At 37.1% G+C, this 13,649-nt stretch overlaps 1 protein-coding gene across 1 annotated transcript in view; it reads right to left on the bottom strand.

Moving 5' to 3' along the window:
* The window catches only part of LOC149264027 (myosin-1-like), a 202,120-nt gene that overhangs the window by 111,188 nt on the left and 77,283 nt on the right, over nt 1–13,649 (bottom strand). The window contains exons 6-11 of the mRNA XM_089427361.1: nt 7,387–7,552; nt 7,103–7,166; nt 6,893–6,906; nt 6,701–6,785; nt 3,338–3,441; nt 3,102–3,240 (exon numbers count right to left, since the gene is read on the bottom strand). Coding sequence (XP_089283487.1) covers nt 3,102–3,240; nt 3,338–3,441; nt 6,701–6,785; nt 6,893–6,906; nt 7,103–7,166; nt 7,387–7,552 — 572 coding nt within the window. The remainder of the gene's footprint in view (nt 1–3,101; nt 3,241–3,337; nt 3,442–6,700; nt 6,786–6,892; nt 6,907–7,102; nt 7,167–7,386; nt 7,553–13,649) is intronic.

Raw genomic sequence — 13,649 nt, 5'->3', positions numbered from 1 at the left:
AAATAACCAAATTGTTACCAACAAAGGTGTCCTTGGGAAGGCAATAACCGCTCTAATAGAAAATCTAAGCTTTAGACCTTTACAGTAAGCAATGCATACACAAATTCTTTATAAATAGAAAAGTAAATGATGGTGACACATAATACTCAAAGATTTACTCTGTAAACCCTTAACTAAGAAAACCAGCAAAATTTTTAGAGCTACACCTCTAGTTTTTATCATCAATCAACTTCATCATTTACAATACAATATGTAGGATCCTCCACATCGAAAACCCTAATACATTGACCCAAATTGGATTACAACCTTAATTCCATAACTGGAATTAAAAACCGCGGGTTGAAAATTTGTGTCACAAAACCACCAAAAGTGAAAATTGTGTCGAAAAAAATCCAAAGAGAGTATGCCCAGTTTATCACAAAATACATCTGCAACCACTCATGGGTATTGATCCTAATGAAGAAAAACATCAAGGACAAGAAGCTTGTTAGCCCTACCATCATGAGATTTGCAACTCACTTCCTCACATTGCAATCTCTCCTTTCCCAAGAAGAGAACTTAAAGAAAAGGATCTTGATGGACTCGCAAAAAAGATCAGAAAGACACCAAAAAGGAAGCTTTGAAAACTTTTTTCAGAAAATAGAAGCAAAGTTTGTGACAACTGGTGAGCCCCTTATTAAAGTGTTGTGGTGGGTGGATGGAGAAAACTCGGGCATGGGTTACATATGTGAGAGCTATAGATCAAGCAAAGGAGCAGATAAGGGCAGTCTACAAGGATGGAGTAGGTATGTAAGGGCCTCATTGGGAGATCATTGATATAAAATTGAACAATGAATCCCATCACCCTATACATGACACTGGGTATTTCCTAAACCCAAGGTATCATTACAAAGCTTGGTTAGGAGAAGATCAAAACAGGGAGGATAAAGATGGGTTATACGAGTTCTTGGAGCACATGGTCCCTAATGAGTCTGAGCAACTGGAAATACATCAAAAGATCAATGCTTTCACTAGGGCACATGTGACTTTGGCAAAAACTAGCAAAGGTTCCAAGAGATGTGGAGCAACCACGCAAATAATTCCAAAGATTTTTTTAAGTACAAATATTTAAATTCAAAATATAATCTAATTTGTTGAACTAACTTCATCTTCATAGCACATTGGTGGGAGTTATTTGGCAACCAGTGTCCTTAATTGCAAAAGTTTGCCGTTAGAATCCTAAGCCAAACTTGCAGTGCTTTTGGGTGTGAGCACAATTGATCTACTTTTTAGTGGATTCACATGAAGAAAAGAAATAATTTGAAACAAAAGTGGATAAATGATCAAGTCTTTGTACAGAACAACCTACGATTAAGATACCACCAATTGCATAATAAAAGACCTGATGCAGATCCCATTGTGTTAGATGATATTTGTCCAACTTTAGAATGGATAAAGCAGTCTCACCCAGCAGAGCTTGATGCTAATTATGAAATTGATGCAAAGGAGTTGTGGGGGCAATCCCAATACAGATCCAATAGCCAAACTAGGGGCTAAGGAAAAGCACCAAGCATGGCACATGCAAGCAACAGTCATGCAACTTATCCAACTCGTGCTTCTGCAAGTACTACTACTACTCAGGTTGCAGATGTCCCCGAGGGACCTGAAGACACTGGGCCAAAGGATGTTTTTGTAGCTCCCACTAATGATCCCATTTCTAGCAATGGTTATGAGTTTGATGAGTGATCATGTTGATCAATGATTTGTAGTAGGTTAGTTGCAATGGTCCCAATACAATAGCCGAACTAGGAGCTGAAGTAAGCAAAGCACCAAGCATGGCACATGCAAACAATAGTCATGCCACTCACCCAACTCATGCTTCTGCTATTAGCACTACTACTACTAAGGTTGTAGATGTCCCTCGGGAGTCTGAATACTCTGAACTAAAGGAAGTTTTATAGCTCCTGCTAATGATCCCATTTCTATCAATGGCGATGAGTTTTATGACTGATCAAGTCAATCAGTGATTTGTAGCATGCCGGTAGATTATAGCATCGTTTTTGGACTCTAGAGGCCATGTAGAGCCTCACTGATGATGTATTTTGTTGTTGATATGTAGTGCACTATGCCAATTTGGTATATTCACCCTTACATTATATATATATATATATGAGCGAACTTTGCATATTTCGTCTCTAATGGTTTGGAGTCGTGGTTTGGAATCTTAAAATTATTTTTTTCATTAATATTTAATTTATTTTATGTTTTTTCTTGGAAATTGAGTCATTGAAATCAAACCAGTCCAAGTCAATCCAAATCTAAGGTGAAACCCGAGTTGATAGGTGGTCAAGTTGAAGTCCCACTCTCAGTTTTAAAACTATGAATTATACACATAAATGAAGTTGCAGTTACAGGCTGTGGACCTTCAGAAAGATCTATACATAACAGATATGTTGTAGAACATTGTACAGGAAACATTTGAGCCTTTTTAGCAAGGGAAATCATCCTCTCTCAGCCCGAGGGCGAGAGTGATGGTCAATATAACAATATTCATAGGCACGTAACCATTACAACAATATTTCTCATCATCATGTCACTTGCAGGGAATCGAACCTGCATGGGGAAATAACAATCATTCTTCCCAACCACCCAAAATAACCCCAATTGACAGGAAACACCTGAGCTTATTTATGTACGTGCCGTAAATATCTATAAACACAAAAGAGTTGAGAATTTGAGAACAATTAAAAAAGAGAAGACTGCAGCCACCAGTGACTTTGATATGAGATGAAGTTAATAATAACAATTAAGGTATAGACTTTCGCATGACACAACAGAAAATGAGAGTGAGGATAATGCCTAGTTACATTTAAAAACCGCAGACAAGATAATGTTGGAGAAAAAGCATTGAAGGCATACAATATATAGATGTTATACACATATATTATCCATATATAAAAAGAAATCTAACAACTAGGTCTGATCATGTTCTTACATGTACAGCTCAAAATATTAAGAACAGGACCACAAAATCAAAGATTTAATGTCAAAAAGCCTCAATGTTCTACAAGTAATGGTTTAATTTTAAGACAATCCCGCAAATGTACACTTGAATTTCTTACCTTCATTATTATCGACTCTCACGTGGCATTCATCATCGATAAAAGAAAATGTGACATTTCCAAGCCATAATATAGCGGCAAGCATTCGAAATACATCTTCTTGATATTCTTGACTAATTTGAACCACATTTAGGGCTACCTGTATATGAGATCACTCATCAGTAACTCTTAAAGAAATCCCAATGTCATGAACTCAAAATAAAGCATTTCCTTTTGAATAAAAATAAATCACTTACCAACAAAAGATGGAAACTCTTCATGTCATCTACTTTGTCAATTGTTAGACAGTTACTGTGGTTCAGGTAATAATATTCATCTGCTGACTTCAAATTCAATTTTTCTGCATCAAGTGCAAACAAATTGTGTAAGCAAACCATGAAATTGCTGACGGAGTCATCAAAGAGTTCTGTACTTCATATTGTCATTTTTGTTTTGGACTCAAAGATCCCAACTATTAGATTTCAAAAGTAACACTATTTCTAGATTAAAAAAACCTTAACAAAGCAAATATGCATTTACAAATAATTTGCAAACTTAACAATAATATGCACCACCTTTGCCTCTAGGGTGTTGGAAAATGTAACTAGTGTCGGTCTTCATAATGAAAGAAAAAGTTGTTATTGAATTTATTCTTATTTACTTTTTGATCTAGCATGTTCTTCAGGCTCCTTAGCAACAAGAGTCAAATATATTTGTATAAGAGTCGTTTCAAGTTTGACAAATTGTAAAGAAAGAAACAAAATTTGAATTTTTGTAAAAATATGTTATCCTACCTCCAAGTCAGCTCTCCCTCTAAAGTTGGCCTATGTTTGGCTTATTCATCATGGACAGCTATATATAACATCTCATATTCAACCTCTTTTGGGTAGCAACCAAGAAAGTGAAAAAGCTCGAAGTCTGTAATCCAACAGGAGAAGAAAAACCGAGGATAAAAAGAAGTCTACAACACTTGAAGAAACCGAAGTCTGTGACTAAGCCAAATCTCAATCTAAAGCTATCTATTTGCAGCAGGATCTGAATATCTGTGGTAAAGAGTCAAGGGTTTGCTGTAGTAGCCGAAGATCAGTAATAGAAGGCAAAGAGTCTGTAATTGGAAGCCAAAGTATTATGATAAGAGACTAAACCTGCAATAAGGACAGAAATTTGGAAGCTGCTTCTGACTTTGACTAGGCAGAGATTCAACTATCGACCTTGACTTAAAGAGGAGGGCTGACTTGGAGGGAGTCTTTGGTCTTGTGTTGGATATCTCATTTTGAATAAATTCAATAACAGGAGGATTGTTGGGTTCCCTAGTTGAGGGGTTTTGCCCTGGCTTGAAAAAGCTTGAAGTCTGTAATCCAACAGGAGAAGAAAAACCGAGGATAAAAAGAAGTCTACAACACTTGAAGAAACCAAAGTCTGTGACTAAGCCGAATCTCAATCTAAAACTATCTATCTGCAGCAGGAGCTGAAGATCTGTGGTAAAGAGTCAAGGGTTTGCTGTAGTAGCCGAAGGTCAGTAATAGAAGGCAAAGAGTCTGTAATTGGAAGTCAGTGTATTATAATAAGAGACTAAACCTGCAATAAGGACAGAAATTTGGAAGCTGCTTCTGACTTTGACTAGGCAGAGATTCAACTATTGACCTTGACTTAAAGAGGAGGGCTGACTTGGAGGGAGTCTTTGGTCTTGTGTTGGATATCTCATTTTGAATAAATTCAATAAGAGGAGGATTGTTGGGTTTTCCCTATTGAGAGGTTTTGCCCTGGCTTGAAAGCCTAAATCTCTGTGTCTCGTACTTCTTTGTGTTCTTGGAAGAACAGTTTGTGTAATTACTTGATGAAAAAGAAATATTAACTAACAAAGAAAAGAAGATTAATTATCACAAGTAATTAACAAGTAAGAAAATCTACTTTACCTTTGATTTTCTAACATAGGGTGCCGTCTGTTTTGCTAGGGTGCTAAAACTGTCTTGTAGTGCAATTTTTGTATCTATTGCCTAAAGAAGCAATAGAAATTTTAATAAATAATGTGCCCTTCTTTGATTTATAATGTATTAACTTGAAAGGTGAAACTGCTGCCTAACAAGGAGAAAATGCACACACTTCTGAAATGGACAGATTAGGAATTATTTTGTCAGGAAGCTCAGTATACTTGGCTCAACATGCCCGCATGATGTCTGAACTTTTATGAAACACTTGACAGTAATAGCTCAAATCACTTTAATCATATTCCAGAAAGAGTCCCTCATTTTAAAATTATATATATATATATATAGATATATATAGATATATATAGCAGCACATTCAATAGTGCAAGAAGTGCTTACCTCACCTAAAAAATATTGACTCTGAAAATCATTTTGGATTGCATTTCTAACTCAAATCTTTAGGAGGATGAGCTTCAAATGACGTCCAAGCATCACAAACTAACAAATTCATCAGAAAAGTTTAGATGAAGTAAAATGGGGTAGAAAACTACTAAAAGATGAGATAACATTAACAAATTTTCGGTCACTGCAGTTCACCTGCTCTTTGATCTGCCTTGATATCAGGACCAAGGCAAACAGTGCCTGCAAAAGAAGGAACTGTAACTTTGGAAGATAGTGAATATGTATACAGTTCATGAAAAATTATATATACATAAGGGCATTCTATGTCCAGAGGCTTGGGTGAAAAGCTGCAAAATCCTTTGACACTGACAAGATCCATGTATTTCTTCTCAGAAATATACATCCAAAATGTCAGAGTAGAGCTTGTCATGATGATTTCATGATTTACCAAGGCATGTCATATCTCTTGATTTGGAAACAAAATGTATAGAATGTGAACTCTGTGTCACTTGAAAACTGAGGCATGCCACCTCATTCAATAAAATTTACTATTAACAAAACAAGAAACCTATGCCATGTTTTAAGTATTCAATTGTAGTCTGTAGATAATCAGTTTCAACAGCTTCTCCAACTGGCTGTTAATTGGACAGATCAGAAATAGTAGGGACATCTAAAAATTAAATATCTAAGTCAAAAACTATGGTAGATATGTTTGTGAGGAGCACCTTTCAGAACTGATTTTAGCCGGTCTTGGAGACTGTGAATTAGATGAACACTTAAGCAACTAAGATTTTTTCCTAATTGCTTTCAATCAACATAATGTCAATCTAATCATATGTGAAAGAAAATACATCATCTTGCAGTAGTGTCTAGTAAGTAAATCAAGCCAAGATGGTGCAAACAGAGTGCTGGCTTCGGAAACACAATGGAGTCTTGAGAAGAGTAAAGCATAGATAAGAATGAAAAGTTCTGCAAAGAAGCGAAGATATTTAGAATTCATAGAGGATGTTGAAGGTTGGTAGATGCAATTCATGAATTATTGATGGCCAACTTGCTACTGTATAAAAATGATGCCATCATATTGAATGAATGCATGCTGCCTACTTTAGTGTCATGTAGAGTGAGGTTACTATGCAACTTGCCTAATATCCAGTGAAAAAGAAAAATTAAGAAAGCTATTACAATACAAGCTATGAAAAGAAAAGGCAGCTTATATATGGAACAAAGTTATTGCTAAAACAAACTGACAAGAAGCAAAACTGCATAAAAAATAGCCTTTTATTCGTATACCTCTAAGAGCAGGAGAAGCCCCAGCACAAAGCTGATAAAATATATGATAAGATCGTTCGCCTTGTAACCGTTGCACTACTCTTGACTGTACAATACAAATAGGTAGTTTATCGCATTGTAGCTTCTAGAACATACAATATCAAATCAAATAAATTCGACCAAACTCAAATAATATGATCATGTGCTCCTCACCTTCTCGAGCAAACCTGTAGAGCAGAAAAAAGGATTATGTTAAATCACAGTTCACACATTAGGGTATAATCCCACTAAATGACCTCTCTTCATTATCCCAGTATCTGACACAAACCTATTTCAAATTAAATAGTGCAAAAAGGAATGGTGAAGTCAGTTACAGAGATGTAAAACAGTCAAAACTAAAAAAGAAGCTTAAACTTTTCTCACATGTTTGAATATGTGCACCACAAATTTTGCCAGTGCCGTCAAAATGCATGTCAATCAACTTGCCCTGCATATAATTTCACACAATATCCTTAAAATTTTGCAATTCCTTATCTGGGATTTACATGTCTAGAAACACAATGACTTCGCTACAAACATGTTTGTCTACCCAGAATCACAAATATTCAGTCAGACACGATTGCAATGGCAAACTCACAAGTATCGCAATTCTATCTCCCATGTACTGAAATTGTTTAAATATGAGAATTAAAAGGATTACAACTTACAAATCTACTAGAGTTGTCATTTTTTAGCGTCTTTGCATTACAAAATGACTCCAGAATAAGATTTGTCTGCAATATTTTATCACCTACTCCACTGTCACCTCCTTGTGCTGCCAGGTATTGCATTGCAATTTTTGCAGTTTCTGTTTTGCCTGCGCCACTTTCACCACTGAAATACAATTTTGAATCAATAAAAAAAACCACTCTTTATCCTCGAGCACAACCTTATAAAACATCAAACAGAAAAATTAAAATCCCATCATACAGATGAAAAAGGAAGTAATCATACTACCATGAAAAATATTTCCATCTACTTCACAGGATTACCTATCTGGAAACTCCTGGAAAATGCTGTTAGAGGTAATAGATCAATAGATTTGATTTATGTCTAGTTTGGACAAAAGTGACCAGTGAGACTTAGAGATACAACCCACCCAAACATTTCTAAAAGCACAGTAAACCACAGCCCCCTATCATTTTAATTCTAGTATAAGCTAAGATAATTGTATTGATGTCTGACAACTGACAACAAAAGTAGGTCAATGGGACTGAAGAGTACAAAACAATATGAAAAGAATGTGGGAGTGCCAGCACAACACCCAGAAAATGACAAAAATAATACAAGGAAAGATATATATATATATATATATATATACTTGCTTAGAACTGTGAGAAAAGTACAGTGATATAAAACACTAAGTGAGTTTGTCGAAAGGTGGACAACACAACAGAAGAACCTGTAAAGAGAGAGAGAGAGAGCGTAAGGGAGATCGGACAATGGGGCCAATGATCTCAAGGTCTCCTAAGTCTGATAGCCAAGGGCGACATGGGAAAACTGGGCACTGGTTCCCTGTCAGAGTCTTCTGCAACCATTGAGGAGCCTGGCTGCCTACTCCTAACACCCGAGGTTGAAAGAAGTGTTGATTTTTCTAGTATCATATAAGACTAGAGCAATTTTCGAACAGATAACTGCTTCCAATGATACAATTTGACAATCATTAAGCAGTTATACATGAAAATTTCAACCATCATTAAGATCCATAGAACAGTAAAAATCAAAGTAAGACAATGAACACGAGACCCCACCCCAAGGGGAAAAACCCAACAACCTTTCCTTATGAAAGAATGTCCAATTCAATCCAATTTGTACATAAAAAATAGCATATCTTTGACAAGATTACATAGACAAATACTGACCAGCAAGATAACCTCCCACAATTGTCAAGCCAGCCCTCCAATATCCAATACAAAGATCCCTTCAATTCTGTCTGCCATAGGTCTCCAAGAGGGTCAAACTTCAGCCTTTTCCTCAGCCTCAAAGCTCGCACTATTCACAGAGATAAGCTCCGCATGTTTCACAGAGATAGTGTGCCTCAGATCCACACTGTTCCCCAGAGAGTATGCCTCAGAAAATGCGAGCTATCTGCCTCAGATCATCAAGCTATCTTGCCTCAGGTCAGCGAGCTATCTTGCCTCAGATAAGAGATCCAAATTGCCTTGGAGGAGAGGAATAGGCTCAATATATAGTAATTTGTCCATGCGAAGGGGTGTGACTCTTGGGCAGGCCGACCTGATCTTGGAGGGGCCGGCTTGAACACTTGTGAGGTAAATATAAATTCATTTTTTCTCTTTTGATTTAATTGATAAAAAATACTAACCGAAACTACCAATTTGAAATTTCCAACACTCTCTCTTAGCTAGGGAGGTACTTTTCATTCTCTCTCAAAATCAATTTCCTTAACAATCCAATGGTCTCTCAATAATGACCTAAGGGAGAGATCACAAAATCAGATGTACAAGTCTCATCATAAGGAAAGGTTCATAGCATCAAGTTCATCAATCAATGTTGTTCATGAGGCCAAACTCTCCAACCATATGAAATGGTTTCTCAGTCAATCACAATGATCCAAGAGAGTAATCAAAGTCAATCTCTCTGACCATCCCACTAGTCTCTCAGTCAAAACCAATGACCCAATAGAGAGAACTCAACATCAATCTCTCCAACTGGACCACTGGTATCTCAGTCAAACACAATGACTCATGGGAGCAATCAAGATCAAACTCTCTGACCATACCAATGGTCTCTCATTCAAACCTAATGACCTAAGAGAGTACACAAGGTCCACCTCCCCGACAATAAACAATGGTCTTTCGGTCAACAACCCAAGGGAGGAATCCTAATCTCAATGTCAAAAGGGTCAATCTCCCCGACCATATGTTCTCTGAGTCAAATCCAATGACCCAAGGGAGAGTACTCAAAATCAATGTCCCCAACCAAATTTTCTTAGTCAAATGCAATGACCCAAGGGAGGGTACTCAAAATCAGTGTACCCGACCAAGCCTACTAGTCTCTCGATCAAATACAATGACCTAAGTGATCACTCCAAGCCTCAGAACCAACCTCCCCAACCATAAGGTTTCTCGGTCAAACTCAATGACCCGAGAGAGTAACCAAAACAATCTTCCCAACCATAAACCATGGTTTCTCAACAAATCCCAAGGAAGATTCATGATGCTATACAATCAACGCTTCCTCTCTCCAAGAGAGGGATTCGCGATCATTCCAAGCTTCTCTCAGAAGCAAACAAACTCCATTCAAGATAGTGGCTTGGTCAAAACATCAGCAACCTGCTTATCAAAAGAAATGTATTCGATCCTAACAGCTCTTTTTTGGACAACATCCCAAGTATAGTGACACTTGATCTCAATGTGCTTTGGCCTGTTATGAAAAAAACAAATTCTCATAAAGCTTCACATAGCTTTGGATATATCACAGTTGATTCCAACACCTGATCAAACAAACCAGCAAACAACTTCTGAAGGCAAACTGCTTCATAATAGGCTGAACAATCAACTATATACTCAACTTCAGTCATGCTAAATGAAACAAAGGTTTGCACAATACTCATCTATGATATCCAGGCTAAGACAACATCCAAAAGTGCTCTTCTTGTCTTTAGAAAATCCAGCCAAATCAGAATCTGCAAATCCATGTAGCAGATAGTTCAACAAGCCAATTAATAGAATCAAACAAGTCAACAACAGAGTCTCACAACTTCTTCAAATTTGTTCTCATGGAGGTGTCCATGGACTCGCAATCCATCATGTCAATTTTTTTAAGGATCTCAACAAAGATTTCAACAGGCTTATGCCACTCTTTCAATCCCATGTAGTAATGCATTAAACCAAGATCCTTCAATCAACTCCCTCTTACAATGGACAAAGAGGTCATTAACCCCAGTTAGAAATAGATCATCAAAATCACAAGCTCATCTTCAACAACAAATTAGTGTTGTTCATTAATTCAAGAGTATCATACACAAAGTGCCTGAAATCATCTTCTTCTCCCTCTTACTGAGGTAATCCTTCGCTTGGTACTTCTAGCCATCTTCATCACATCTGAATTATTTTCGTCATTGATCAAATTTGCTCCCTCTAAGTCCATAGCTCAACACGAGTCTTCTTATCACTATCTTTGCTTTTCTCCTCCAATATTTCCATCTGCTGCTACATCTCTAACAGCATTCATCATGTACCTGTTGTTAGTTTTTGTTTGAGGTAGCAGCGGACAGGTGTTCTAGTCTCTATGGTGTCTAAGAGGCTAAGGAAAACGAGATCTCCAAAACCCAGAAAAGGTTTCTCAAAAAAATCCTTGGAGACACCTCAATTAAATTAATTAGCCATAATTAAATATTTTCCTAAGTCTAACTTAGGAAAATTGGTTAATTAAAGTGAATTAATTGAGGAAGTTTGTTTTTGCTCTAGAGACTTTCGAAAAACTTAATTGATAGAGTCAAGATGATCTTAGTCATTAATAGAGATGTGGCTGTGGTCATTGAGACTCCAACAAAAGATTATAAGAGCAGGTCGAAGGGTTTGGAGAAGATACAGTTTATCATTTTGAGCAATTCGGCTACCCAATTGCAGGTATTCAACAAGGGTGCAATTGAAACTAGGTAAGCATCAAGAGTAGGGGTTCATCAGAGATTTGGGAGCAAGATTTTGGAGGAGATTTCTCAAGTATTTTCCAGTGTCTGGGAGACAAGGAGAGTGTTGAAATGTGTAACTAGGTTCGGTCTTCATAAATATGAAATGTACTTTTGATTCTTGGATATTGTAAAAAGAAAGAAAAAATTATTATTGTTATTTTCATAGCATGGGTTTCATGCGCAAGGTCTTTTATTTAGAGGTCACGCACCCATTGAGTGCTTCTGGGGTCTGTCCTAGGGTCAAGAAGTCAAAAGAGTCATTGTCATATGAAGAAGACCCCATCAGGCAGATTGTATCATGTAAAAAGAATTATTTTTGTATTTAAAAGTGTTAAGATACCCTCCAAGACCAATTGGCCTGGCAGCTAAGAAGTCAGCCTCAATTGGACATGTCATCCTCCTTGGAAAGCTATATATAGGAGGGAACTCGACCTCCTATGATCACTCGCCCATATATTAATCATCTAAGCAAAGGCAAAGTAGAAGAAGGCCAATGAAGAAGGAAGAAGGAAGAAGGTTTGGGTTATTTCTCTCTCTCTTTCATGTTTGAAGAAGAAAGGCTAGGGTTTTGATGTTGCAAGGTCGAAGTTGAGGAAATTGCAGAAAGAAGGTTGAAAGAAGGTCTATTATGTCACCTACAAGCCCTAGAAGAAGGAGGAACCCAAGCAAAGGTCAAAGGAAGCCTTGGAAGCCCTAAAATTGCTAACACGTGTGGAAGCAGTAATTGTTGCAAGGGTTGAAATTCTATAGTTGGGGGTCGAAGTTGTGCAGCTGGAAGAGATTTGACTAGGTTTGACTTGGACAGAGGAAGCACATCATGAAGGAGGTCAGACTTGGCCTTGGAGGGTTATTGGTCTAAGTCTAGAAGTCTTGGACTTCGTCATTTGAAGAATCTATAAGAAGAGGAGTTTTGTGGTTTTTCTATCAAGTGGATGTTTTGGCCCTGGCTTACAGCCTACATCTTGTGTTCTTGTGTATTGTTGATCTTCTTATTTTGGTAGTTGTTTGATGATAAGAACAACATAATAATAAGAGAAGCTAATAATCAAGAAAATTAAAAATACATCACAAGCAGTTATAAAGTTGAAGAGAAATCATCTTAGTTGCAACCCTTTAGATTTCTCAACATGGTATCAGAGCTAAGGTTGGCTAAGGGCATGATGAAGATCACTACATCCTTAAAGAAAGCATTGAAGCAATGTTATATGGTGGCAAGTCATCTCAAGCAAGGTTTCAAGGCATTGCGGAATCTCCCATTATCCATGAAGAATCATATGAACAAAACTTCCACTGCAAAAGACGAAGGGTTATTCTCAACAATTACAAGTACATTTGAGGATGAAAATATTCAAGTAATTGACAGTGGAGCATCAAGACATATGATAGGTGAGCACAAACAACTAAAGACCTTATCAAGAGGAAAATTCTCCTACTCTGTTCAACTTGGTGACAAGAAGAGCTATCCTATAAGAGGAATTGGATCAACTTCGTTGGAGCTAGAAAATGGAAGAAACATTCATCTCAATAACATTTTGTTCGTGCCAGGTTTGCAAAAGAACTTACTTTCTATTTCATGTCTAGAAGATAAGGGAGATAGAGTTTCTTTCATAGATGGAAAGGTTGTGGTAAGGGATAAAATCTCTAGCATCAACAATGCAAAAATCATTGGGATTCATGAAGGAAGACTCTACAGATTATTGACCCCTCTCCCAAGCTTTGGTTCACATTAAAGTAAGTCCATCTAAACTAAGGCATAGAAGGTTTGGACACCTTCAATACAAAATCTTACCAATTCTAAATTCGATGGTGAAAGGCATCCCTAAACTCGAGGAGGATCATGAAGGAGTATGCAAGGGATGTGCATTAGGTAAAAATGTTAGGAGACCATTTGGAAGCAATGCTTCAAGGTCAAAAGAAATTATGTATCTCATTCATTCTTATGTTTGTAGTCCTATGTCTACGAAGTCTCTTGGAGGTCATCTATACTATGTACAATTCATTTATGACCACTCAAGGAAAACTTGGATCTATTTGCTGAAGTCCAAGGATGAAATATTTGACAAATTTCAAGAATTCAAAGTTGAAGTAGAGAACCTTGTAGAAAGGAGGATAAACGTACTAAGATATGACAATAGAGGAGAATACACATCTAAGGAACTCATAACTTTCTGTAAGGAGGGTGGGATTAAGAGGGAGCCGATGGTCCCATATAATCCTGAACAAAACAGAGTTGCTAAATGAAAGAATCGATCCACTGAGGAAAGTGTTAGAGCCATG

The sequence above is a fragment of the Pinus tabuliformis genome, chromosome 6 (assembly GCF_031772625.1).
Source record: "Pinus tabuliformis cultivar Carrire ecotype Pingquan chromosome 6, CPIR1, whole genome shotgun sequence".
Lineage (NCBI taxonomy): Eukaryota > Viridiplantae > Streptophyta > Pinopsida > Pinales > Pinaceae > Pinus > Pinus tabuliformis.
The sequence above is the reverse complement of the archived record's forward strand: the minus strand, read 5'-3'. Positions and strand labels throughout refer to the sequence as shown.